Source organism: Taudactylus pleione, unplaced genomic scaffold (assembly GCF_031769625.1).
Source record: "Taudactylus pleione unplaced genomic scaffold, aTauple2 ptg000290l, whole genome shotgun sequence".
Classification (NCBI taxonomy): Eukaryota; Metazoa; Chordata; class Amphibia; order Anura; family Myobatrachidae; genus Taudactylus; species Taudactylus pleione.
The window spans coordinates 4437501-4464819 of NW_028284692.1; the positions used below are offsets into that span (position 1 = coordinate 4437501).

Below are 27319 nucleotides of genomic sequence, written 5' to 3' on the forward strand. Positions count from 1 at the left end.
AGTCAACCATTTTAAACGTGAAGATTCCAACCTGTCCCCCAAGTAATCCAACTCAAGATTTCTACAGGCCATCTCCAAAACACATTCTTTTTCCCTATAAAATGTTTTTAATTCTGCTACCCTTTTGATCAGAGACCCACGTAAATAGGCCTTGAAGCCGTCCCAAACATTAGCTACAGAGGCAGATCCCACATTGTCAGTGAAATAGCCATCCCACATAACTTCCAGCTCTGAATCTGCACCCATTTGAAGAAGCCAAGAGGGGTGTAGTTTCCATAAACGGAGACCTCTAGGACTACACATATTCAATTCTACTAGAAGTGGGGAGTGATCTGAGATTCCTCTGGCTTTATATTCAATGTTAGTTATATTAGGTACAATAGATGGGGACACCAGGGCCAAATCCAATCTAGAGAAAGAGTGATGCGCGGAGGAAAAACAGGAGAATTGTTGTACTCCAGGGTGTTTAATTCGCCACGCATCAACCCATCCCAAGTCAGTTACAAACTTAGCAAAGCCCTCACCACCTTTAGAAAGAGAACTTGAAGACTCACGCCTCTTTTCAATAATATAATGGACCAGTCTATGGATGTCTCCCAAACAGAGCACTGGCGTATCTGGAGAACGGGCCACAAATTCAGCAGCTTTTTTTAAAACGTCATATGAAAAAGGAGGGGGGATGTACACCGCTAACAATAAAATGGGCTTAGAATACAGTACACAATCCAGAAACACATATCTGCCATAAGGGTCAGTTTGGACCGCAGTAAAAGAAAAAGGGACAGATTTATTAATAAGAATGGAGACACCCCTGGACGATGAAGTATGCGAGGAGTGATAAGCCCATCCCACCCATGGTCTTTTTAGAGCTAGTACCTTACTCCCAACCAAATGCGTCTCCATTAGACAAGAAATATCAGGGCCATATTGCTTAATCATTTTAAAGACCAAAGAGCGCTTTAAACGATCATTAACCCCCCGGACATTCCATGTTAAAAGTTTCACCATTGTAATACATTGAACTATAAAGCATAATTGAAGTTACCTTAAAAATAGTGTGGTAAAGAAAAAAGAAAAAAAAACATTTGTAAGAAAAAGACTGGACAACCCATCCAAAACCACCCCCCACCCTGTATACCCACCCGAACTTAGGCATACTTAAACCCAAAACTAAACTAAACTACACTAAAACCCACAGGATACAACTACTCAATCCTTATAGGTGTAAAAGGCACTGGAATAAAAATAACCACCAATGCAACGGAACTCTCCGGCCATATTTTGACCAAAATATCAACATAAACAACAAAAGAAAAAGAAAAACCCTACCAGAGAAAAAAAAGAAAGAAATATACCCAGTAAGGGGAGCGGGACATAGAACAATATCCAACCAATATCACAACATAAATACTATTATAGAAATATAAATATTGGAATATCAGAAAAAGGCCTATTTAATGTCGTTATGACACTAGCAATTTCTGGCCATAAACAAATATAATCAGCAAATGCAATCAGTACAGTCATTCCGGTGCCATTTGCCTGTTCCCAGGAGATCTCTGGTCCAGCCACACCGCAGCCTCCCGTGGTGTAGAGAAAAATTTTGACTCTCCATCCGCTACCACTCGCAACTTAGATGGAAAAATCATAGCGTACTGAAGATTTAAATCCCGGAGACGACGCTTTATTGGAAGGAATTTACCTCTGTCTTTTTGGACATCCATTGCGAAATCAGGAAACATAGAAATTTTCACACCGTTGCGTTCCAGTGGCTCTTTAACTCGAGCCAATCGAAGCACAGTATCACGGTCCTGGTAATGAAGAAATTTGGCTATAAATGTGCGCGGTGGAGTGCCAGGCGGCAGGGGACGGGTAGGGATCCGATGCGCTCTCTCCACAGCAAATTGGTTAGTAAATGAGTCTCTGCCATATGTATACCCCAACCACTTCTCAAGGAATGGTTCAGGTGAAGACCCCTCCTCTCTTTCCGGGAGACCAACGAACCGCACGTTGTTGCGGCGCAGTCTGCCCTCCATATCGGAAATTTTATGCTGCATTGCGGACATTTGGGATGTCAGGGAGGCCACTTGAGCCTGTAGTGGGGTCTGGGAATCTTCCAGATTAGATAGACGTGTTTCTGCCTCCCCGACTCTTTCGCGGACCTGCTGGAGACCTTGATGAAGAGAAGAATTATCGGATTGAACTTTCTCAATCTTATCTGCCAATTTAGTCTCGCAGGAGGTAACTGCTTCCAGCACTTGTTGCAGCGTAACTTCTGATGATGAATCTGACCCAGATGCAGCAGGGGGAGGTGGGGTCACAGACTTGGATGTACCCTGGGGATCACAACACACTGGGGGCACAGGAGTGGAGGAACAGGCAAAGCGTTCCAGTTTTGCAGCAGCAGCAGCAGCATGACCTGTTTTCCCCATAGTATTAATATAATGTAGGAGACAAGTTATAATATATAAATGCACAGGTAGTGACACAGCAGCAGCAACAGGCAGAGATCCCTCCAAACTTAGAAATCACTCACAGGAAAAGAAGTGCTGCTGAGTCCCACAGTTGCAGAGCTGACAGTTCTCCACACAGAGCAGGGAGAAATAGTGATGTCTGGCAGACAGTATCAGACTCACAGATAACCTCCCTGACCCTGACTCTAAACACAAGCCAGGCAGGAGAAGCAGACCAGAAGCTCCCAGCAAAGCCCCCTTGTCAGGCACAGACAGGCTGCGTAATACAGAAGCCAACAGGAGAGGCCTGGGTGCAACTCTGGAATCACAGGATCTGGAGATAGGCAGGCCCAGGGAATGCAATGGAGGCCCTCAAGAGCCACTCTCCTCACTCCACACATCTCCAACCAAGTCAGCAGGTTCCTGGCAAGGTATGTGAGAGACAGCAGGGTAGTAACGTTGATATAGGGGTCTCAGGAGGGGTAAGCAGAATTATCAGCCGCAGAGCTCAGAGTCCCTGTGTCCTACACTATTGCTGCCGTGGCCACGCCCCCGTGGAACAATACATTTAAGCACCATTGCACCTTTTCCTTTGACTCATACTCTTTGTAAATGCAAGCAAGTGTGTCTGATCCTGTAAATGTGTGCAAAGTGTGTCAGTCTATAAGTGGGAACATCTGGGCTAAAATATCCACAGTACAAGTTCTCACTGAGTACTGGTGGCTGTGAGCGTAGCATGCATATATTGGGCCTAGGCATGTAGTGTTCTTCTTAGGGAATACAACAGTCCTTTAGGTGTAGGGTGACTGGTTAATGTGAGCAGTGGGAGTCTGCTATATATAGTGTGCAAATGTATTTGCTCCCTGTTGTTAATATTTTACAATATTTATTTCCTATTCTTTTTCAGCTAGTTATTAAATGGCTCTAAGTATTTGTTGTTGTCATTTGCATAGCTCACTTGTTACATTTGACAAGTAGTCCTATAGATGTGTAATTGATCAATACATGTATTATTCTCTTATCTGTGTTCTTATTACACCCCAGGATTTCCAGTTCATTTTGAAAGGCCTGGCACGCCTTCTCCTAAACCCGCTCACACAGACCTACCTACCAAACTCCACCAAGAAAATTCAATTCCACCAAGAACTGCTAGTTCTTTTCTGGAAGCTGTGTGACTTTAACAAGGTCAGAATGTTCTATTTTCTCTCCATATTTTATTGCTCTACAGTACTCAATGATGAGTCTTCTGTACTGGGTGCTGTGTCTGTCTGGTTGGTTTGGTGCTTTGTCTCTCACCTTGCCTTCTCTCGCTCCTACAGAAGTTCCTGTTCTTTGTTCTGAAGAGCAGTGATGTCCTGGATGTTCTGGTCCCAATTCTGTACTTCCTGAACGATGCACGGGCGGATCAGTGTGAGACTGTACTCCCTTCATCTCTCTTCTCACCCCTTTATTCCTTCATCACCACCATTCTCACTTTTTATATTTAATCCTTCAGTGGTATTTTCTTGCATTGTTCATATGCTGCCTTTCCATTCTACAACCTTACAGCTCGTGTTGGTCTGATGCACATTGGGGTGTTCATTCTTTTGCTGCTAAGTGGGGAACGGAATTTTGGAGTTCGCTTGAACAAACCATACTCTGTGCGAGTCCCGATGGATATCCCAGTGTTTACAGGAACACACGCAGACTTGCTTATTGTGGTGAGCTATGGCATAATTTGCCTTTTAACTGAGCTTGTAATATTTCTGCTAGCTAATTGCACATTCTTTTCCTTCTCAGGTTTTTCACAAGATAATCACCAGTGGACACCAGCGGTTACAGCCCTTGTATGACTGTCTGCTTACCATCGTAGTGAATGGTACAAGCTTGGGGTCTATGGAATGGGGAATGTTTTATTATCATTAAAGAATCATTAATATTTAGACATTGTGTGTTTTTTTTTTTTTTTTTTGTATGTGTCCACTAGGTGGAGCTGTGAGTTAACACAAATATTTTTTACTCTTTGATAGAGCTATACATCAGTTATACTAGTTTTGTAGTGATTTCTGGAAATAATAATCATTTCCATGAATTCAGGTGGTGCTGGTGAGAAATGTAATTTAATAATTGATGATAATAAATGTTAAGACTAATAAGTCTGTGGCAAAGCATTATCTTGTGGCAAACCACCAATTATCAACAATATATTGCATGATTGACTGGTTACCACCACCAAAACGTGGGGGTGATAGAGGGAGTACATTACTTTAAAACAATAAAATAAAGGTATAATGGATTCAGATTGTATACGATCTCTCCACAAGGTTTATTAGAGTCTGATGGGTTGTAATTATGTTATTTTGATTGATATTATGATCCATCCACATATTGATATTCTATAGCTTAGTGTTAGTAATGTTTTTTTCTCATTTATGTTTGTAATATTTTTGGTGATGTGAATTCTCTGGTATGTATTCTATTGTGATCCACTTGATCCTAAATTAGAATGGAGAACATTTGTACTGTACATGATACAGGTTGAGTCTCCCATATTCAAATATTCCGAAATACGGTATTGTTTTAGCATGACTGAGATAGTGAAACCTTTTGCTTTTTGATGGTTCAAGGTACACAAACTTTATTTAAGGCACACAATTATTAAAAATATTGTATAAAATTACCTTCAGGCTGTGTTATACATGTGTATGTGAACCAAAATTAATTTGTGTATGTACACAAATTTTGTTTGAGACACAAAATTATTGAAACTATTGTATAAAACTACCTGCAGGCGATGTGTATATGAAACATAAATTCATTCTGTGTTTAGATTTGGGTCCTTTTCCCAAGAAATCTCATTATAGTATGCAAATATTCCTAAATACGGAATATTCCGATATCCAAAACCCCACTGGTCCCAAGCATTTTGTATACAGGAGACTCAAACTGTAGTATGATTTTGTAGTTTATTGTTGATATGAGTTTACCCTTGAGTAATTTTGTTGCGGACTTGGTAAATATATTGACAGCTATGATGGCGTATGTGGTTACTGGTTGGATAATAGGAAGGTGTGTGTGAGCGCTGCACCCCAGATAGGGAGGTGATCACACTGTGTCTGTCTCTTTCAGTTCTGTCTGACCTGACCGGTTTCATTTCTCCTACTATCACAAGTACTCCATGATATGTTTTATTTGGGAATACACACCATATTGGCCATATTGGGTATATGCTAGTAGCTGAAACAAATATTGGTAGGAGGGATTATGTGAATATTCATAGGTGTACAGAAACCTTAAACAAGTGGGGATGTTTGTTTAGGTTTTGTTTGGGTTTTTTTTCCCCCCATTTTCTGTTGGGGTCTTCGAAAATGTCCAAGTGTGGATTGATACGTTATGCAGTTCAGTAATTGAACAAATTTTATATCTACCGATAGATATCTATCTAATGTATTGTGGTTGGATATTCTATGAGACGATGTGATGTGGCACCTACGGTTGCTTGACAATTTTTTGCCTTCTCTTTTTTTTTTTTTTAACTTGTTCTTCATCTAATAATGTATTATTCCTCTGATTAGTCGTTACACATGAAAAGAAGCAGTTTGCCCTTCAAACTACCAAATACAAGCATAGTGTCGCTATACACCAATGGATTAAATGTATGGTTTTTTTTCCGCTATTTCTGAAGTGTCGTTTCTTTTTCTTCTATATTTACTACTTTGACTGTGACACCAGAATATATATTTTTTTAGGAGTGACCAAATATTGTGACATTTTTTCTGTTCTGTTTTTCTGAGCAGTATCCCCATACTTGAAGTCCCTCTCCATGGTGGCATCTAACAAGCTACTACATTTGCTTGAAGCTTTCTCCAGCTCCTGGTTCCTCTTCTCCTCTCCACAAAATCATCATCTTGTTTTCTTCCTGCTTGAAGTTTTCAACAACATTATCCAGTATCAGTTTGATGGTCAGTATCTGTTAGCGTCTCCCCACTCTGGGTATTTCTTTTTGTTTCCTGATTTTTCCAAATGTTTTGACTTTTGACAACTTCTTAGTATTTGTAGGTATACACATACTGTTTGTTTTACTCTTTATATTGTCTTTATCTTACCTTTTTGTTCACATCCATCTAACTCCTTTTACTTTGTTTGTCTTCAATAGGAAATTCAAGTTTAGTTTATGCTATTATTCGGAAGCGTAATGTATTTCACCAGTTAGCAAACCTCCCTTCAGACCCCCCATCTATACAGCGTGCACTGCAGCGAAAAAAGAAACCAGCTGAGCCAATATCCCGCACCAACTCTCAAGAGGGAGCTTCCATGGAAGGCTCCCGGCCTGCTGCCCCAGCAGAACCTGGCACCCTAAAAACTAGTCTTATAGCTACACCCGGTAAGTATAAGTATTGTGTTTCAACATGTGCCGCCCGCCTGCCACGCAACCTTTACCAAGGACTTCAGCACATCTATGTGGCAGTGACTTATAGTTTGTGCTATCCAATCATTATCTCACTTTTACTGTTAACAGCCCATGTACCGTTAGGTAATTCTTATCCTGTCTGTACAGTTATGTGAAATCCACTGTGTATTAACTCCTATTGCAACTCACCTCTCCAGCTATAGAGAAGCTAACTGAGAAATCTCAGGTATCTGAGGATGGAACTCTTCGAGCTGTGGACCCTGAAGTTCCTTCATCACCTGGAGAGAGCAGTCTGTCCCGTCCCCTGAGTGACACTGAATCCCAGAGTGGGGTATGTGAACCTAATGTGTGACGCTTACTGAAGTTTCTCATATATTATAAATTCCAGCTTCAATTTAAAATCTAGTGAGCCTTATAAAACTAAGGAAAGGAGTCTACCAGCAAAAAACTTGTTATTTTTTAAAATATACAACTTATGCATGCTTAGAAAATGCAAATAACAATTCTATGACCAACTGACAGGTTTGCTCATATAGTGGGTTTAGACAATCTGTATTGGAGTTTCGAATTAGATCCTGATATTTTAATTGATGCTGTTTTAACTAAGATAGGGTATGTATCCACCCTGTGGTTCTTGGGTTATACCAAGACACATTCAGGTGTGGCTGATTGGGGGATTCAGTTGAAAGTGAATAGCGGTTTCTGTTTTTAAAATGCCGTTTCTGATAATGGTGAGCACCCTCCTTTGTGCAGCAAAGTAATATATGGCCTGATTTGCAGATGGACAGTAATTTTGCAGCGGGCTATGCAAAATTATGCAAAAGACACCACTGCCGGCTTCTCTGAACCACTGGTGCATGTGAAGACGCAGCGTTGGATCAACTGCATCAACATCAGACATCTGAGTAACCCTCAGGTTATTCAAGATGTCCGACAAAATCACGCTGCCGGGGTCCAGTGAAGATGCTCCAAGGACGTAGCCAGTGGCTTCGGCGTGCCCAGAAAACGGGGCCGACACTCCCATGTTTTCTGTAACGCTCCTAGTCACCGCCTACATGCGCCAGCAGCATATCAATCATGCTGCGGCTTTTAGGGCACTGCGACCAACATTGCAGGACCAGATCTGCACCCGCGCTGTGAAGCTCATGTGCAGTTCATTAAATTTGGAGAGTTACGGAAGTATCGGATTTACATAAATCTCTGAATCGGTTCCATAGTCTGGTTTACCATTTGTTTTTCACTGGTGTACCGATTTTTCTAGAGGTTTCTTTTTTCTTTATGCAGAAATGACTCTATTAGAGCATTCTTCTATTGTATGCTTATAACTATATATGCTAGTCTATAGCAGTGAGGTACACTCTCCTCTCACTGTGAGTTTATAGCGTATCTCTCTATGGCACTAATGTGTAGCTGAGTGAGCCGTGGGTCTATTACTTTCTCTTAGACCATTTTTCCTCTGCATTTTTATAGCTCTTTGAGAAATAAGTTGAATATTACTACTCTAGACTAGCATACTAGTGAGTTTATAGCTCTTTTGCAACATAACTTGTGGTGTTGGTGTAGTACTAGGAAGACTTAAGGCTGAATTTTGCCAGAGAAATATGCAAAATTGAATGGCCAACGAGACGAGTAATTGTGGAATCTGTTTTGAAAATTTTGCTTCTTTTTTTAATCACATTTTCTGCTTGTTACAAGTCTGAGAACCATCTCTACTTTCTACATACATAGTATTGTATTGACTGCTCGCTGTTGTGGCCATATATTTGATCGCAACATCTGGCTTTGCTCTCACTATAACACAATTATATTCTGCAGGAGGCTGCACAAAGCAGGCAAACCAGACGTTTATCAAGCACCTCATCCCACTGGAACCCATCTACAGACTGGGTGAGTCAGGGTGGTGTGTAAGCAGAAATAGAGAAGGATATTTTGTGCCTAGACAAACAGGTACAGTGATAGTTAACAGATAAATGGGTTTATTCGCAGTTGGGTGCAAAGCAAAAAAAAAAAAAAGCAACTTTACTCCTGGACAAACTGTATAGCAATGCATGGGGTGGCCATACATTTATTTTGTTTGCATACTGGGTAAATATTGGCTGCTTATTACATGTAGCAAATGCTGCATAGCTTTATTTTTACAGTGCAGGTTACATTTCAGGTACGACACACCCCTCCTAAATCTAAATCCCTGCACATTTAAATTACTGAAAATTACTTATGGCACCATAGTTTTATTTTGAGGTAGGGGTTGGGGGTCATCTTGCGACCTTTCTCTTTGGGTTTTTCTTTGTTTGAACAACCATGTACTAAGCATTATTTTTGGGTGTTTATGGCAAACTTGTTTTCAAACATTTTCTGTCTAGTATCATTCCCCTTCCTCATGCAGCTTTTACATTGCTTTATGTTTTCTTGCTTTCTTCTGTGCTCTTTAGCCATGTGTTTCTATCACTAAGCATATTTCTCTATATTTGTTGCCCTGGATATGTCATCACTCTGCCATATTCCTTGTATTGTACATTGGAAACAGTTCTATTCAGAGACAAGCTGTCTCCTAGCTTTTCCCAGCACAAATAAACAGCTCTTTCTGGTGATGGCTAAAACACAAAAGGAAGCCAGGAAGATAAAACAATACCTATAGTAAAGAATTCAAGAGATGCATGTAAGTCAAACATATTTAATCATAGTCACTTGAGATGTATCCATCCTATACACAAAGAGGAGCACGAAGAATCACATATCTTTAACACTTCCCACACACGTAACATATTTTTATTTTTCAAAGTGTTGTTTAGCTTTCATGAAAGAAATGGATTGTCACTGATACAGAGGTTTCAGCAATTATACATCAGTTATTCAGACGGGTATATGGCTAAGTTGTAGTAATAAATTGTACCATTTAAAACATCCCACAGATTAACACCCTTCATGCCATAGATTAACCTGCTAGTCTCAGTTGGGTGTAAAGTCTATCAGTAAAAATAAATCTATCCCAGAATAAACAAAAGGGAAGTATTTATCCCTACATTTTGATGGTAAACTTGCGAATACCAAATAAAAAAGCTATTACTGATGAAGTAGATGTTAAGTTGGTGGAGGAATATAGTGCTGCACTTTAATTAAACTATGTCAGAAGGCCCTATAAAATGCGGTTATATAATTACCACAGGCCTATCACATCTGTCTGTAGCCCTTTACAATTTGACCGATTCTTGTGAATAGGTGTATATACCTATATACGACCTATGTAATTACTCCTGCTTATGTCGTAGCCAAAATAACGTAAACCAAAATATTCTCGTTTGTTGTACTAATGTCCTGTTTTGACTTTCTTGGTCGAAGTCTCTGTAATGAATAGATAGTGTACCTGGTGTACTATTTTCCAACCAACTCTATTTCCTATTATTTTAACATAGTTTCTATGACAAATATCAACAGGTCATGTCCTGGAAGGTGAAACTGCCACTTCAGACAATCATGCGGCTGCTACAGGTCCTGGTGCCACAGGTGGAGAAGATCTGTATTGACAAGTGAGAGCAGGGCAGGGAGCTCTTTGGTCATAGAATGCAGAGAATGCAACAACCGAGGGTGTCAGTGATCGTTAAAAGCATAATGACGATTGTGTGTTTAAATTAAATGCAATATCAATGCTTATGGTTTGTAAGCATTTTTTTCTGTTTGTCATATTATATATGAAAAAGTCTGTATAACTTTTTATTCTTCTGTTATTTGGGAGCTTTGGTTGATGTATATTTAGAACATGCAGTTATGTTTTGCATGACTAATTGGATATGTTTTTATTTTATGACATTCTTATATGTTCATGAATATGTAGTAGAATGTTTGCCTCTGGTCCATCACTAATCGGCTGTCTCCTGGTAACTTGCAGGGGACTGACAGATGAGTCTGAAATTTTGAAGTTTCTACAGCATGGTACCTTGGTGGGGTTACTACCTGTTCCTCACCCCATCCTGATCCGCAAATACCAGGCCAATGCCGGCACTGCTATGTGGTTCCGTACATATATGTGGGGGGTCATCTACTTGAGGTGAGAATTGTACTAATAAAATATAACCTGGATTTGCAGTCAGTAGGATAGGGTTGCACGTTGGCAGGGTGCATTTCTGATAGTTTAGGCTTGTGATGTTTGTGAAACTTATGAAGGATATATATATATATATATATATATATATATATATATATATTAGGTGCATAAATATTGGGACATTGACAGAATTCTCATATTTTGGGTTCTATTCACCATCACAATGGCTTTAAATTGAATTAAAAAAAAAAAAAAAAAGTGCTTTAAAATGAAAACAAACAAGATGTGCTTTAACTGCAGACTTTCAGATTTAATTTGAGGGTAATTACATCCAAATCAGGTGAACGATGTAGGAATTACAACAGTTTCTATATGTGCCTCCCACTTTTTAAGGGGCCAAAGGTAATGGGACTATCAACTCATAAGCTATTTCATGGACAGGTGTGGGCTATTCCCTCGTTATTTCATTATCAATTAAGTAGGTAAAAGGTCTGGAGTTGATTCTAGGTGTGACATTTGCATTTTTAATCAGTTGCTGTCGACTCTCAATATGAGATCCAAAGAGCTGTCACTATCAGTGAAGCAAGCCATCATTAGGCTGAAAAATCAAAACAAACCCATCAGAGAGAACATTAGGTGTGGCCAAATCAACTGTTTGGAACATTCTTAAAAAGAAAGAATGCACCGGAGAGCTCAGCAACACCAAAAGACCCGGAAGACCACGGCAAACAACTGTGGTGGATGACAGAAGAATTATTTCCCTGGTGAAGAAAAACCGCTTCACAACAGTTGGCCAAATCAAGAACACTCTCCAGGAGGTAGGTGTATATGTGTCAAAGTCAACAATCAAGAGAAGACTTCACAAGAGTGAATATAGAGGGTTCACCACAAGATGTAAACCATTGGTGAGCCTCAAAAACAGGAAGACCAGATTAGAGTTTGACAAACAACATCTAAAAAAGCCATTACAGTTCTGGAACAACATCCTATGGACAGATGAGACAAAGATCAACTTGTACCAGAGTGATGGGAAGAGAAGAGTATGGAGAAGGAAAGGAACTGTTCATGATCTAAAACATACCACCTCATCAGTGAAGCATGGTGGTGGTAGTGTCATGGCGTGGGCATGTATGGCTGCCAATGGAACTGCTTCCCTTGTATTTATTGATGATGTGACTGCTGATAAAAGCAGCAGAATGAATTCTGAAGTGTTTTGGGCAATATTATATGCTCATATTCAGTCAAATGCTTCAGAACTCATTGGACGGCGCTTCACAGTGCAGATGGACAATGACCCGAAGCATACTGCAAAAGCAACCAAAGAGTTTTTTAAGGCTAAAAAGTGGAATGTTATGCAATGGCCAAGTCAGTCCCCTGACCTGAATCCGATTGAGCATGCATTTCACTTGATGAAGACAAAACTGAAGGGAAAATGCCCCAAGAACAAGCAGGAACTGAAGACATTTGCAGTAGAGGCCTAGAACAGCATCACCAGGGATGAAACCCAGCATCTGGTGATGTCTATGCGTTCCAGACTTCAGGCTGTAATTGCCTGCAAAGGATTTGCAACAAAGTATTAAAAAGTGAAAGTTAGATTTAGGATTGTTTAGTTTGTCCCATTAATTTTGGCCCCTTAAAAAGTGGGAGGCACATATAGAAACCGTTGTAATACCTACACCGTTCACCTGATTTGGATCTAATTACCCTCAAATTAAATCTGAAAGTCTGCAGTTAAAGCACATCTTGTTTGTTTCATTTCAAAGCCAATGTGGTGGTGAATAGAGGCTGAATTATGAAAGTTCTATCAATGTCCAAATATTTATGCACCTGACTGTGTGTGTGTATAAATTAATATATATTTATATATATTTATTAATTGCACTTAGCAGGCACTTATTTCAAAGACATGCCTTTTTGTCTTGGTGTTTTGGGGTATTGGATGAAGTAATAGCATGTGTACGTTACTGTACTAATTACTGTACTTGAAAGGGCACAACTTTGAGCGAGGACTCTATGCCAGAATGTTATTTTAGTTTTGTATTTGTCTAATGCACAGCATATTTTTGGTACAGGGCTTTATCTAGTTCTGATGATGGTGTTCATAAATCTGTATGCGGTACTCAACAGAGATGCCATTGTGTTTGTTCTTTTCCTGTAATCCCCTTTATCACCTCCAAGATGATTCTTGACAATCTTATTGATGCGTGGATGATCCTTTTAATAAAATAAAATAGGTTGGGACATGACATTGTAGCAAGGTATATGTGTAATATCACTGCAGGTGAGACATGATTACATCGGGAGCTTGGCTAGGGCTAGAAATTCTAAAACGTTCACTAAGAGCAAGCATAGGTGTCGAAGATGCTACACCCTGAGTTTACACATAGCTTCTGCAAAGGTTAAATACAAAACTGTGTCTAGCATATACATTTCTCTGTTCTAGTTACAAGCAAGCAAAAAAGTAACTGGGGTGTTACAGTCCTTTTATGGAACAGATAGACTGCCAAAGGTTATCCGTCCTTGGTATATATTATTGAAGAGCCATACTTGGATATTTAAAAGCGTAGGGATCATTACTAGTTATGGTGTTTTATTATATGCAGCTCCTAAGGCGATTAGTCAGTTTCCAGTGATAAATGAGCCCTGCATTCTGTTTCTGTTTTGCGTGCAGTCTGTTTAGAGTGTATAAACTAGGCAGATCAACAGCAATATATTTATTTAACATTAATTCATATATAGCACCAGCATATACCACATCACTTTACAATAGGAAATGAACACAGTAATAAAACAACACTTGGGGGTTATATTTGCAAAATAGATTTTGCCACCAGATTTAAACTGGCAATGGTCATGGACAAAAGTTTTGAGAATGACACAAGTATTGGTTTTCACAAAGTTTGCTACTTCAGTGTTTTTAGATCTTTTTGACGGATGTTACTATGGTATACTGAAGTAAAATTACAAGCATTTCATAAGTGTCAGACTTTTATTGACAATTACATTAAGTTTATTCAAAGAGTCAATATTTGCAGTGTTGACCATTCTTTTTCAAGACCTCTGCAGTTCGCCCTGGTATGCTGTCAATCAACTTCTGGGCCACATACTGACTGATGGCCGCCCATTCTTGCCTAATCAATGCTTGGAGTTTGTCAGAATTTGTGGGTTTTTGTTTGTCCACCCGCCTCTTGAGGATTGACCACAAGTTCTCAGTAAAGCATCCTGAGACCATTCATGTGTGGGGTTGCTTCTCAGCCAAGGGAGTGGGATCACTCACAATTTTGCCTAAGAACACAGCTATGAATAAAGAATGGTACCAAAACATCATCCAAGAGCAACTTCTCCCAACCATCTAAGAACAGTTTGGTGACGAACAATGCCTTTTTCAGCATGATGGAGCACCTTGCCATAAAACAAAAGTGATAATTAAGTGGCTCGTGGAACAAAACATCGAAAGTTTGAGTCCATGGCCAGGAAACTCCCCAGACCTTAATCCCATTGTGAATTTGTGGTCAATCCTCAAGAGGCGGGTGAACAAACAAAAACCCACAAATTCTGACAAACTCCAAGCATTGATTAGGCAAGAATGGGCGGCCATCAGTCAGTATGTGGCCCAGAATTTGATTGACAGCATGCCAGGGCGAATTGCAGAGGTCTTGAAAAAGAAGGGTCAACACTGCAAATATTGACTCTTTCCATAAACTTAATGTAATTGTCAATAAAAGCCTTTGACACTTATGAAATGCTTGTAATTTTACTTCAGTATACCATAGTAACATCTGACAAAAAAGTCTAAAAACACTGAAGCAGAAAACTTTGTGAAAACCAATACTTGTGTCAATCTGAAAACTTTTGGCCATGGCTGTACATGCCTTGTTGCAAGCCACTATTTTGTAAATATATTCCTGGGTTTTAACATGACCTACATGACCAAAGGACCCTGCTAAAATAGCCATCTTTATCAGTGGCAGAAGGTTTTGAAGTTTAGTGCTTTCATTATGTTTTATGGACATGTCGTCATTTTGAATGGTCGACATGGTGACTGCATCCCATTATAGAATACTGTCACTTGTTTCATTTGCTTTTTAAGGTTTGTGAACTTTGACGTTTTGTCTTTTTAATTTGTAGGAACATGGACCCTCCTGTTTGGTATGACACTGATGTGAAGTTGTTTGAAATTCAGAGAGTTTAGACATCAACTCCTGCCCAGTACCTGTTCTATATGGTCGTTATAGGATTCTCTCTCTCGCCCAATCATGTATTCACACAGATTATTGACCACTTCAGTACCAAATTAATATTTGCCACATGGACACAGACATATCATGCCACATGTATCATTGATCTAGTTTTAGTTAATTTTATTTTATTGTTTTACACATTGGATTAGATTAGGGCTGGGCAATTTGTGGCTTTTCAATGACAATCCTCAGTGTGCTATTCCAGCATGTATGCAAATTGTAGCTCAGAACAGGCCATGTGTTACCCGAGCCTGGTTACACAATGTTCTCGCTGCACTGTGTTAATTATCTTGTTAAGTACCACTCTCATCTCCATGTTTTTGTGAAATCAGATGTAATCTATTAAATTATATTAATAAATTGATCTATAGACGTGAAGTGTCTGCTCTTGAAAGGGGTCAAGGGTAGCGGGTTGATGGTTTCACTGCTCTATAAATCCATTACTCAGATTGCCGAGTTAATCAGTGTGACTTATTTATAGGTAGGGTTGGTGTGTGTTTGCCTACCTTTGTGGTGTGTTATGCTTTTTGAACATGTTTGGATAAATGTACCTCCACCCCCACATCATTATCTCCTGTGTATCCAATAAATCCTCCACTCAGCCCATATCTACTTGTTTTCCAACAACAAAGTTCAATATGCACAGAAGCCAAGTGTGATAACTCAGTATGTCATGTTGAATATTGCCCTGTCCATTTGGTTCCCTGAGTACAGGGCAGCTCTTAAGCTTCAGCAGTTGAAAGCTGCTGTAGAATAGAGCAGTTGAAGAAAGAACGTAGGACATATAGCACCTATATCGTTACCCATTTTATCTATCCAGGTCTGAAAACTAAGATATAGAAGGCAAAGGGTATCCTAGACTGTATACATTGATGGCAAAAAAAGAATATTGCGATAAAACACTGTTTTTGTAAACTCCATTACTCAGTCACTGGGTGCAGTGTATCCCAGGAATCTGTCACTAACATCTGCTCTATTGCTGGGTACACACTTAACAATGTGTACCTTGACGGTATGTCGGGTCGGGTACACATTGAGCGATGTAATGAAAGAACCCTCATTCCGTCCTTCATTACCTGCAACGGCGCTGCATGCGATTTATCCAGGGACGTAGAGAGACCGGGCGCAGAGGGCGCTGTGACCCCCTTAGCCCAGCACAAAGCACCACGCGGGAGGCAGTGATTAGCGTGATCACTTCCCCCCACAGGCATAGGAGACTGCTGTGGCTGCAAGCAGTCTCCCACTGCAGCCCAGCACACAGCAGCGTGTGCCGGGCTGCTGTGATTTAAGAGGGCCCCCTCTCTCTGCGCCCCTGGCGATATCGTCTGGTTGGCCGTGTAGCACGGCCGACCGGATGATACCACACGCAACAGCGGGAGCAAGCAGATTGTCCGTATAACCTAGACATTTTGGGCGATATGTTGTTCCGATTTGGGTGGAAACAGTGTCCTAGTTTATATCCATCTTTAGTCTTGTTAGTTACAAACGAATACATCCAAATAAATGAAAAATAAAAAACTATGGACACAAAATACACCCCACTTGTGATACACTCTGTTTCACCAAATAATGGGATTGTTTTTTTGTTTTTTTTTGCCAAAGCCTTGTTTTTTTTGTTTTTTTTTTCCATTAGCCTGTGCCCCTTTTGTGGTTTTATATGGTACCGCTGGAGGTAAATGGTTAATATGCAGAAGTATTATTGTCAAATAAACAAGAAGGAGATGTATCATTAGTAGATAAGAGTCTAATGCACTAGATCCAGTGCAAGTTAACACTCATGTCTTTCTTCATGAGGTATTAAAGCATTTACCATAGAGAAAATCACTTTTTTTTCCTACGATTTCTGCTTACATGTACCGATGCTCCAGCAGGTCTTATTAAAAAAAAAAAAAAAAAAAAAATTATTATTTTTTTTTTTACATATCTGCAGGAATACCTGCCCTATGTGTAATGGAGTGCCTGACTGACTTTCTGCAAATGAGATCTTGTGTTTTATGCGAGATGCCACACAGGCTGATGTGCTACGGGACCTGCAGAGATTTTCAGAGGAAGGGAGTTTTCTCTCTTCCACTCCTGTACTAGTATGTTAATGGAGCATAAACACGGTCAGATTTGTCAGATGAACGATTGAACGATTTGAACAATTTTACCAAAGTTTTGAACGATTGAACGATTTTTGACTGCATTAAAATGAATGGAATCGTCCAAGTCTGACTGCAAACACATCAGATGTCAGATATTGTTATCTGACAAACGGGAACGTGCATTGTAGATCGTCCATCGTTCAGGCATGTCAGATATGTCAGATTTTCCTTCAGATATGAACGACTGAACGATTGTTAAATTGTTATCGTTCATATCTGAAGGAAAAATCTGACCGTGTGTATGCACCATAATACGTCTTATCATACACATGGTCAGATTTTCCTTCAGATCTGTACAAAAACTATTTTAAAAATCGTTCATATCTGAAAGAAAATCTGATATATCTGACATGTTTGTCAGATGAACGATGCGCGTTCCCATTTGTCAGATAACGATATCTGACATCTGATGTGTTTGCAGACAGATTTGGACGATTCCATTAATTTTAATACAGGCAAAAATCGTTCAGTCGTTCTTCTGACATATCTGACCGTGTGTGTGCATCATTAACGTTATTGCTTCCTGCTTCAATTCTGTAAATAGCAAAGCAGGAGCAGCTTTAGCGGCATGTTATGTCTAGGAATTGAAATGGTACCAAGTGTCACAATAATACTTGTCAAATAGACTTCCAACGACAATAACTCAGTCACTGGAGAAAACTATTTTCATCCTTTTTATAAGTAGGTCCCTTAGTAAGATCCAGATTATCTCGTCCCTAGTGCCTCTTGTGGTAGAGTTGATGTGCTGGGTTTACATATTTTATTATAGAATTATAGAACCAGTAAAATAAACCTAGCGTATACCAGATCACATCAGCCAGCCCTGCCGCAACTGTCTTCTCTCTTTCTCTGTACTTTGGAAGCCATTAGCAGGGAAAGGGGAGGTGTGCAACAGTGTAGAAACGCCAGCAACAGCACATCAACTCCTCACCATTACTCATTAACTTATCTGATGCTGTGTAAAGCTGCTGTTGGCCTTGCTACAAATAATAACTTCTGCCATCAACCATTTTCCTCCATCAGCAGAACATGCACAGAATGTCTTAATGTTAAAATCTTGAGCAATCACAGGATGAAAGCCGTTAGTTTGATGACAGCCAGGCACGTAATAGCACATTTAAGCCATTGTAGGCAATACAAATAAAGACATTAGCAAATGATCTGAATGCACCATTCTGGATCTAAGAACTGTAGCACAACAACACAGTAAACTATACACTTCTCATACCCAATAGGAATAAATCCCAAAGACACCCAGGTCACAAAGCATGGGCAAGAAGGTGCCACTCAAGCCCATGCTCTACCAACAGAAGAAAGTATTGGGATCATAAGACCATAGTGTCCACTAGAAGCTAACCCATAAATGATTGTAGCATCTCATTAGGGATGACACCGATCACCGGAAGAAATATTGCAATAAATCTAATTGAAGAAAATCAGAATGATATATAAAGGACCACTAAGCGCACGCCTAAGGAGAAACTCAAGTGTCAGCCACCGAATCTAACCACCAAATGACTGTAGAGAACATTACTATGAAAAGTGTTAGCAACGTAAACAAATAAAAATAAAAATCTCAACAATGGCCTCCCCTTCACCCTGTATACCAGTACACCTTGATTTCTATTTCTAACTACCAGCTACGTCCCGCTACTTACCCAAACCACTTCCACTCCGTATACCAAACTCCAGCTATGGCATACATTACTCTCTAACAACCAGCTGAACACAAACTATGGAACCCTCCTACCCCTAACCTAAGATCCAAAGTACAAGCAAAGTATAGCTGGCTGGAGCTATCTTGTAAATGACTGCAAAGTAAGGTACTCTCCAGCAATATAATACCTCAGTAAGAACAAAAATAAATGGCAAATAAGTCATACAGTAGTGCTTGACAGACTATCAAGAGAGACAAGCTGACTATATGGAAGAAATAGGTAATTAACCTGAGCCATACATTCCAGATATGTGCTCACTTCCAGCCCAGCTCAATAGTGACACATCGTCAAAGCAATAAATCCAGAAGAAAACCAAATAGGCCTAGACCTGCACATAAATTCAGACCAGAACCCATACACCCCAGTACATGAAACTCCATAAGATAGTTGTATTTAAACAGTAAATATCAGATGTAATTAGCCCATTTAAGTTTGCTGCCCAGCGTTAAGGATTCCTCATTTTCTGCAAGTTCATACACCACAATATGCTTTAAACACTATTAGATTGCCATTAAAATGTACTCCCCTCCCAAATACAGAGGCAGACCCTTCGGCGAGCTAGCTTGTGAGCAACTCCCAAAAAAGGTCTATTATAACTTTGATTAATAGCAGCCAGAAATATATTCAGTGACTAGTTTTGAAACAGAAAAGAAACATGCCATGTATATGGCATTTAACTCCTATAATAATACATGGTGTGTGGCAATGTATTAATGCTGTGTATGTGTGTGTATATATATATATATATATATATATATATATATATATATTATACAGTATATACAAAACAGAAAGACAATTGTTGTCAGCCACCAATGCTAATCTGTGTGTATCTCGCAAACGAAAGCATGAGAAATTCATTTTATTTTCATTAGTTAGATTCACACAAATAAGCATTGATGGTTGCAAGAGCCAACAAACGTCAGTCTGTTTATTTGCAATTGATAATGTGTCTGTCTTATATTAGTCACAGATGTTTCCTCCCACCACCAGCTACAATCCTCAACCTTCTCTATCAAATTTTCTCTACACCTCCGAGTTTGTAAGCTCATCTTTTACCTTTTAGCCTTGTCATTTTATGTAATTTGTTTTTGTAATAATTCCCTCATTGTTCAATATTTCCACTTTATTAATGAAAGACAATGACAACTAGAGAAGAGTAAACCTGTACAGAACTGTTCTGCAAAATATCTGTCTGGTTCAATTTTACACATTTCCCAGGTGAATTTGGCTTTAAGCCTGCCCACTGGCGTTCAATATTCTATTTTTATCCCAACACTACTTGTAACTAGAGGTGAGCCGGTCCGGTTCTCCGAGTTTTTTAGTTTTTAAACTCACTTTCAGGTAAACTCAATTCTTAGTAAATTTGCGAGTTTGATGAGGAAAAACTCACCCGAGTTTTGGTGAAGCAAAGTGAGTTTAAAAACTAAAAAACTCGACCAAACTCGAATCTTAGTAAATTTACCCTTAAATGGTAGCACAGTGTTATTCTTTTCTTTTTCCTAAAGAATCTTGTGACACTGTAAGTGGAAACTTCACAATTTTACAATTTATTAACACAAAGTTAGCAATAAAAAATGCAACTTTTCACTTCTTTCCTCAATCATGAATAAATGATTAGTCTACACGCAGGCTACAAGACCACAACAAAGTGCTAAATAACGTGCATAATATATTAAACATAATGACATCACAAACGCCTCAGCTGAGAGTCACCTTTTGAAAATGTTAATGGTTTAAAAAATAAAATAAAGCAGCTAAAACTGCGTTCTCTGATACAGTGACCCTACTCCCTACCCTTGGCCCCTCTACCTGAATTTCAGCAAGTCAGAGGCGCAACTCCCTGCAACTGTATTCCAGAGTGCAGCTGCTCCACCTGTAGCCCAGGTCAGGAGATGTGTAGGGGGTGTGGTGATATGGGGTAAAATGGAGCTCACACCCACTAAAGTAGACAATGAATCCCCAATCTAACAGGGAGCACAGCTGTAATTTATACACAACACAGGATGGAATGGCGATATAGGCTTGGGTGCTGGTATAATCTGGGGTAGTGGTATAGGCTGGGGTGACGCCTGGGCATAAGACACATCTTGGGTGTGGAATTATTTTAACCCAAATCCTGATAACAGTTGTGAAGGCATCTGTACCATTTGTAAAGCCAAAATTAGTAGAGATAGGCACCTTAACCATCTAGAAACCTCCACCCTGTTACGTCATCTGCAGCGCATCCATCAAAAACGTTTTTGCAAAATTCAGAAACTTTGGCTAAAAAAGTAACAAGCAGTCCATCGTCAGCTAGCTCCCTTCTCTCTGCTAGATCCAAGCACCTGCCATCTTCACTACCAACATCCTTCATCAACAATATCCTCAATCATGAAGCAATTGGATTGTTTGGGCCCCCACAAAACAAGATACCAATGGGCAGCTGACATTGCTGGCAATGATCTCTACGTGCACAAACTGGCTTTACAGAGGCAAGATGTGGTCACCATCATCATCATCATCCAATTCCTCACCCTCATCAGTGTATACATCATCTTCACGCAATATTAATTTGTCCCTGCTGGAATCCACCATTACCAGTGCCTCTGTAATTTTTTGCACGTAATTGACGGTAAAGGTCTTTCTCATAGAATTTGTAGTTCATTTTGATGGACATCATCTTTTCCACATTTTGGGGAAGTAGCCTCATAGGTCGATCACTGAAAATGTTCCCGGCTATGCTGAAAACTCTTTCTGAGTACACACTGTAGGGTGGGCAGCTCAAGTAAAGCAAAGCCAGTTTGTGCAAAGGCCTCCAAATTACCTTTTGTTCCTGCCAGTAGTCAAACGGACAGTCTGACATGCCAATTTGGGTGCTATCATTAAAATTTTTTAAATAGTACTCAGATGGAGTCACGGTAGAGGTGTCATTAATTGTAGGCAATTCTGACCTGACCAGATGTCAAAAGTTAAAACTTTGTTGTGTTGACTCATCTGCATCACCAGTGGGTGTTTTGAAAGTTTAGTTTTTTCTCGGCAGATGCACTTGTTGGTAAAACTGAAGGAGAAGCCATCGCTGCATCACGTGCCACTTGAGCTGACAATTTACTTATCAACAGCTCTTTACATCTCTTCAGATCTGTGTCCGTTGGGAACAAAGACCCAACATCTTCATCCCTTTTGGGATGAAAATCCACTCCCAGCTGCAGCAGCAGGCATGGTGCTCAAGGCTTCTCAAGAAGACACAACGTATGACTTAAACCATAAATCTTGCATTTGTTCTGTTTGGCTTGTCCACATATATGTGGTTAAGTGGACAGTGGGTACAACTGCAGTTTGGAGGCCAGTAATTATGTGTTTTTTTTTTTTTTTTTTAATGTCCCTGTACAGGTTGGGAAATGCTTTTCAAGTGGAATCTTTGCACATGATTATTAACAGTCAATTGTTTTGGAGAGCACAACTTGTAGTCTTCCTGTCCCTTGTTGGGATGAAAATCCACTCCCAGCAGCAGCAGGCATGGCGCTCAAAAATTCATCTGGGGCAAGGACTGATGTGAATGAGTAAAATCTTTTTTCTTTTCTCCCTCGTGAAATTAAATTAAATTTACTACCAATCAACCCTTCCTGTCCCTGCCTTCAACTACATACGTACTCCATACTCCAACTCCCTCAGGCCTCTAGAATAATAAAAAAAATTGTTTCCTGATGTGCCATGTTGGAAGTTGAACTGCCACGTGTTTGTGCCGCCCACTACTGCTACTTAGCTTAGTCAGCCAGCTAGCTTGGTGCAAATTTTGGGCCTAAACTGGATGAAAACAATATTGTGAGCTGTGAGGTTGTCAAAATTGACTGGCAATGAGTTGAAATTATGTTATTGAGGTTAATAATACTGTAGGAACAAACAAAAGCCCAAATTATGTGATTTTAGCTGTTTTTATAATTTTTGGATAGAAAATACAGAACCAAAAAACAAAACACACAAGGGGCGGTTTTGGTAAAACCAATCCAGTTCCAAAACACGAGGAGATACAGATCCAAAACCAAAACACGGGGGTTGGCGCACATCTCTACTTGTAACCTATCCATTACATAAAATGTGAATTTATAAATGATGTGTAAAGGCATTCCATGAAATGGCACAGTAAATGTGGAACTTGAGATTGCACCATGAGAACACTGCATGTGTGAAATGACTTGTTTCATCCCAAAACTTGGCTTGTGTGAAGTTCCACAGTATGTTGCTTATCTCTATTCACAACACTCATTCCGCTTTAGCACGGTCCAACAAATACCATTCTTTAATTATAAGAAAATATTTATCTACAGTTCATATTTGATATGAACACAACATTTAGTCCATATTCCTTTGGAACTTTTGAAACATTAGAAAATGAGGATATTACGCAGTAACATAGACTTCTAGTAGCCCTCCTACACTATGCATCCTGTAGAAGACAGACAGAGGGAGTCCGAAGTTGAGGATAGAAAACCAAGATGAAGACCCATAGAAGTCACGTTCTAGACCATTCGTATACTGAGGGTGTTCTCCAAAAGCTGACATGACCCATAACTGCAAGAGAAAAGCAACCATGTAAAGTAGTAATATACATTAGAACTTGTATTTAGTGTTATATATTTATATAGTATGGGCCTTTTTTTGCAGTTGTCATCTGTTTGTGCTTCAAGCCTTACAGATGGCCTGGTAGTATGCTTACTCGCTAGAGGAAATATTTTTCAAATAAAGTGTAATCTTGACCTCCCGGAAGCTGTAGATTAATGTTTTATTATAAGCATTGCAAAGTGCAGACTTCCTTTACCAAAATCTGGGGTTTGAGGCAAAATTAACATACAGGACTTTTCTTATACTTCCCATTTATCCCAAAACTAAAACAAAAATAAACTTGGAATTTTGGTAGAAACCTTTTGGGCACCATATTTGAGATGAGGTGCAGCTAATGAGCATGGTCCTATTTCTTTGGAAGCAATATTATATAGAGGATGGGGAATATAGTTACACAAGTTCATCACTTTCAAGCTTTTATAAATCTTTATACTGTTCAACTAGAAGCAAAGGAAAAACAACCCCCAACTTATTCTCGCTGAGTAGGGTGTGGGTTTACTAAGCCCAAGTTGTCCTAAGTGTTAAATCTATGTTATGTGGAAAGTGAGAAGGTGCATAATAGTGGTGATATTTGGGGGTTGATTTTGCTCTACAATAATATTTCCAGCTGTCTACGGCTAGAGTAAGATTGTTGCGCGGTATGAGATTTGTGTGTGTAGCTTTTTAGAAACCTAGTTGAAAACCTATAAATGATAGCCCTGTCCCTGGCTGATACAGATAATATTACAGATTTATACAAGTAACAAATATAAACATGCATAATTCCCTGTTCTTTACTATGGCTCAGAAAGACAATCACTATATACAAGCTGCTTGATTTGAATGCACAGTGATGTGTAAAGATATAAGAGAAAAGGACGGTTGTGAGAAATGAGAAATTAACTCACCATTATATTGCAGAACACTAAGAAGAGAGCAATTTCCTTCACCAGTCTGCGGCTGACACTGAGACGTCCAACGTTTTGCAAATAGGCCAAGGAGACTCTGCGTATCTCCAGCATAGACAGCCTACGAGGGGCATCATTCGGTTCCTCTTTACGCTCCATATTTGGCGTTGGGCAGATGTGCCCCCTGTGCTCTTTTCTCATGCCCTCTATTATGAAAATATTTTGAAACATATGCTGCAAGATCATAAGGACCGAGTATGACAGGTTTAAGGTATTCAGCAGGTTCCATGAACCTCTGGCTACAATGGCAACTATGGAATAATAGGAGATGGAGAATTGTCCAAGGGCAGCTCCCAGCAAGAGGATAATCTCAAGACTACGGGTGTGGTTTTTAGGTGCACAACTGTGACTTGTGTACTTGTGGTCCGGATGATAATTTTTCTCCAAAATAATTTTTCTCTTTGATGTCCACTTTTGATGATTAGGTTCCAGATGCTCCTTTTGCTCTTCTTGTTTCAGCTCCTGCATTATAATATTTTCACTGTACTTTCCATTCCCTGCCTGACTTCCACTATCTTTACCACTTCCCCCTTGTTCGCCACCATGCTCCTCAATAACCTCCTGGTCCAGCCAGTTACCCTCTTCTCCCCTTCTCTCTGTGTGCTCCCCTGTATCTCCATCCCAATGCCCATGTGTTTTGCACTTCTCCACATTTCTATGTCTGCACTCTTTTTTCACTTCTTGCCTATTTTCTCTCTCTTTTTCCCCACTCTCTTCATTATGCTCACTGTTGTGTTCTGGGATTTCCAATTGTTTTTCCCTGAAGGTTTGTGCAATTATTCCTATAAAACAGGAGATGACCATGATGGGTAGTATTGTGTCACTGTACCCATAATACAGAATGAAGGAACTGGTGGCAGTTTCTCCTGCAGAGGCTTGTACCTGATACTGGATGAATATGCAAATTCCTATTAGCAAAGCAGCAGCTCCTAGAATTGGACCATAAAGGACGCCTTGCAGACGAAAGCTGGGGTGGGAAAAATCAGAGGGAAGAACATCTTTCCTGCCAACATTCCTCCACATTATAAAAAGCATAGAGGCACAGATAAGACTGTATTCCAAGTTGAATGGGTATAAGGTCACATATCCTCGCTGATAGGTCCAACATATTGAGAAATCTGGGCACAAGCAATTGCTACCACCATCTACAGGAGAGGGTGAAGACTATGGATTAGTTGTAGTAGTGCATGACCTATAACACCAGAAAAAGTAACAAGAAAAGGAATGAACTGTATCTTTGTCGGACTTTGGGCTAATGTTACTTGCCTGCTGTGCTGTTTGGATTTAAACCCTCAAGCTCTCGGTGCACAGAGTCATTTATAACAGCCAGAAGCCACAGCAATAGGTTGGTTGCTAGTGTCAGCATAAGGCCACACCTGGAAGCAAAATTGAGATGAGTGGATGCAAAGTATATAATAACATAAATCAGTATTTTAATATTTAAGCAACTTTCTTTATAAGCAGGTATCACGTACAGTGTAGGAAGCCATTTATGGGTTGTTCTTTATTTTTGTATAATATTTACAATAACTGTATTTCACAATTAAGCACTTTACAAGCTGTGCACCAACCATGCAGTGTTTTTTTGATGCCTATTCCAAACAGTTATTTTTATAGATGAACATTGCACCCTCCCTACATGAGTTGTCCTAGAAAAACTTACAACTATTGGCTCCAGTGCTGGACTCTTCTTCTCCATTGCTAAAACACTAGAGAGGTTGGATGAATACACAGCTCAGGGCGGGAACTGATTCTGAGTTGTACACAAAGTGGCTGTAGTTGTGGGCAGCGGCGGAAGCCTGATTAATTATCTTATACTAATATGAGAAGCCATAGTGCTTATGCAGTGGTCAGTGGGTCTGCAAGTGGAAACCCTTTCAGCACCCATTGACTTTACACCAGTCGACGCAATAATCATCATTAGGATCTGCACTTGCAGCGGCCCCATACTAGGTGCAAGAGATTCATCAGAAACTGGCTTCCCACCCAACGTACGCACAAGCTTTAGATATACGCCCACGACACTCCTGCAAGACAGGGTGGTTCTGTGCACTAGTTTAGTTGCAGTTCCAAAATGCACAATTTCACGGGTAGACAGATCCAGCTGAGTTCTGCACAATGAATCGGACGAACATATGCAAAAATGCGTAAATTCACATCTGTATATGCACTGTATGCAAAAACCTGCTGCTTACATTTGTGAACCGAAATCCATCTGGCTCAAATTCAACAGCGCAAGTAAGCAAAAAAACAAACACATTTGTTAACCCCCTTCCCCCCATATCACTAGTTCCATGCTGCGCATAGTAATGATGGTGTGTGGGTGGGGGAGGTTGAGGGGTGCCCCTGAAGATAGAATACCGGGCCCAAAGTTTTCTGTTGTCGGCCCTGACTATAACAATAGCATTTTGTACAATGGAGTGTTGCATAAACCCTGATAAACAGTGATTTTACTAAAGACTCATCGTACCTCACTCAACACATGACATCACATCTACTATTTCATTATATTATTTGGATGCCATGCATCTCTCATCTCACCAAACTTTGCCTTTGTCTAACCTATACTATGTATGTCACAGACACCTTATACTATGCTATCCTTCCACTTTTGTCTGCTGCTCCAGTCATGGCTGACAAAAAGTAATTACCTGTACTACGCTACCTTACTCTCTCAGACTTATTTGCTGTTCATTCGTGTTATACTGTCAACCCTGTTGAATTTTCTTTCTGAAAAATGTGTCAGGCCAACTACCATCACCTTAAATTTCCTGACTCCTTC

The 27319-nt window shown here is 39.8% G+C and overlaps 2 protein-coding genes across 2 annotated transcripts in view; one reads left to right on the plus strand and one right to left on the minus strand.

Annotated features, from left to right (window-relative positions):
* Positions 1–15490, plus strand: part of HID1 (HID1 domain containing) — a 64442-nt gene extending 48952 nt beyond the window's left edge. Inside the window, exons 9-19 of the mRNA XM_088482591.1 lie at positions 3498–3638; positions 3773–3863; positions 4002–4153; positions 4233–4311; positions 6230–6394; positions 6589–6816; positions 7041–7174; positions 8659–8730; positions 10279–10370; positions 10730–10888; positions 15014–15490. Coding sequence (XP_088338717.1) covers positions 3498–3638; positions 3773–3863; positions 4002–4153; positions 4233–4311; positions 6230–6394; positions 6589–6816; positions 7041–7174; positions 8659–8730; positions 10279–10370; positions 10730–10888; positions 15014–15077 — 1377 coding nt within the window. The 3' untranslated portion in view covers positions 15078–15490. The remainder of the gene's footprint in view (positions 1–3497; positions 3639–3772; positions 3864–4001; positions 4154–4232; positions 4312–6229; positions 6395–6588; positions 6817–7040; positions 7175–8658; positions 8731–10278; positions 10371–10729; positions 10889–15013) is intronic.
* Positions 15491–23368: 7878 nt separating this feature from the next.
* Positions 23369–27319, minus strand: part of OTOP3 (otopetrin 3) — a 58441-nt gene continuing 54490 nt past the window's right edge. The window contains exons 5-7 of the mRNA XM_088482699.1: positions 25804–25913; positions 24478–25682; positions 23369–23539 (exon numbers count right to left, since the gene is read on the minus strand). Coding sequence (XP_088338825.1) covers positions 23369–23539; positions 24478–25682; positions 25804–25913 — 1486 coding nt within the window. The remainder of the gene's footprint in view (positions 23540–24477; positions 25683–25803; positions 25914–27319) is intronic.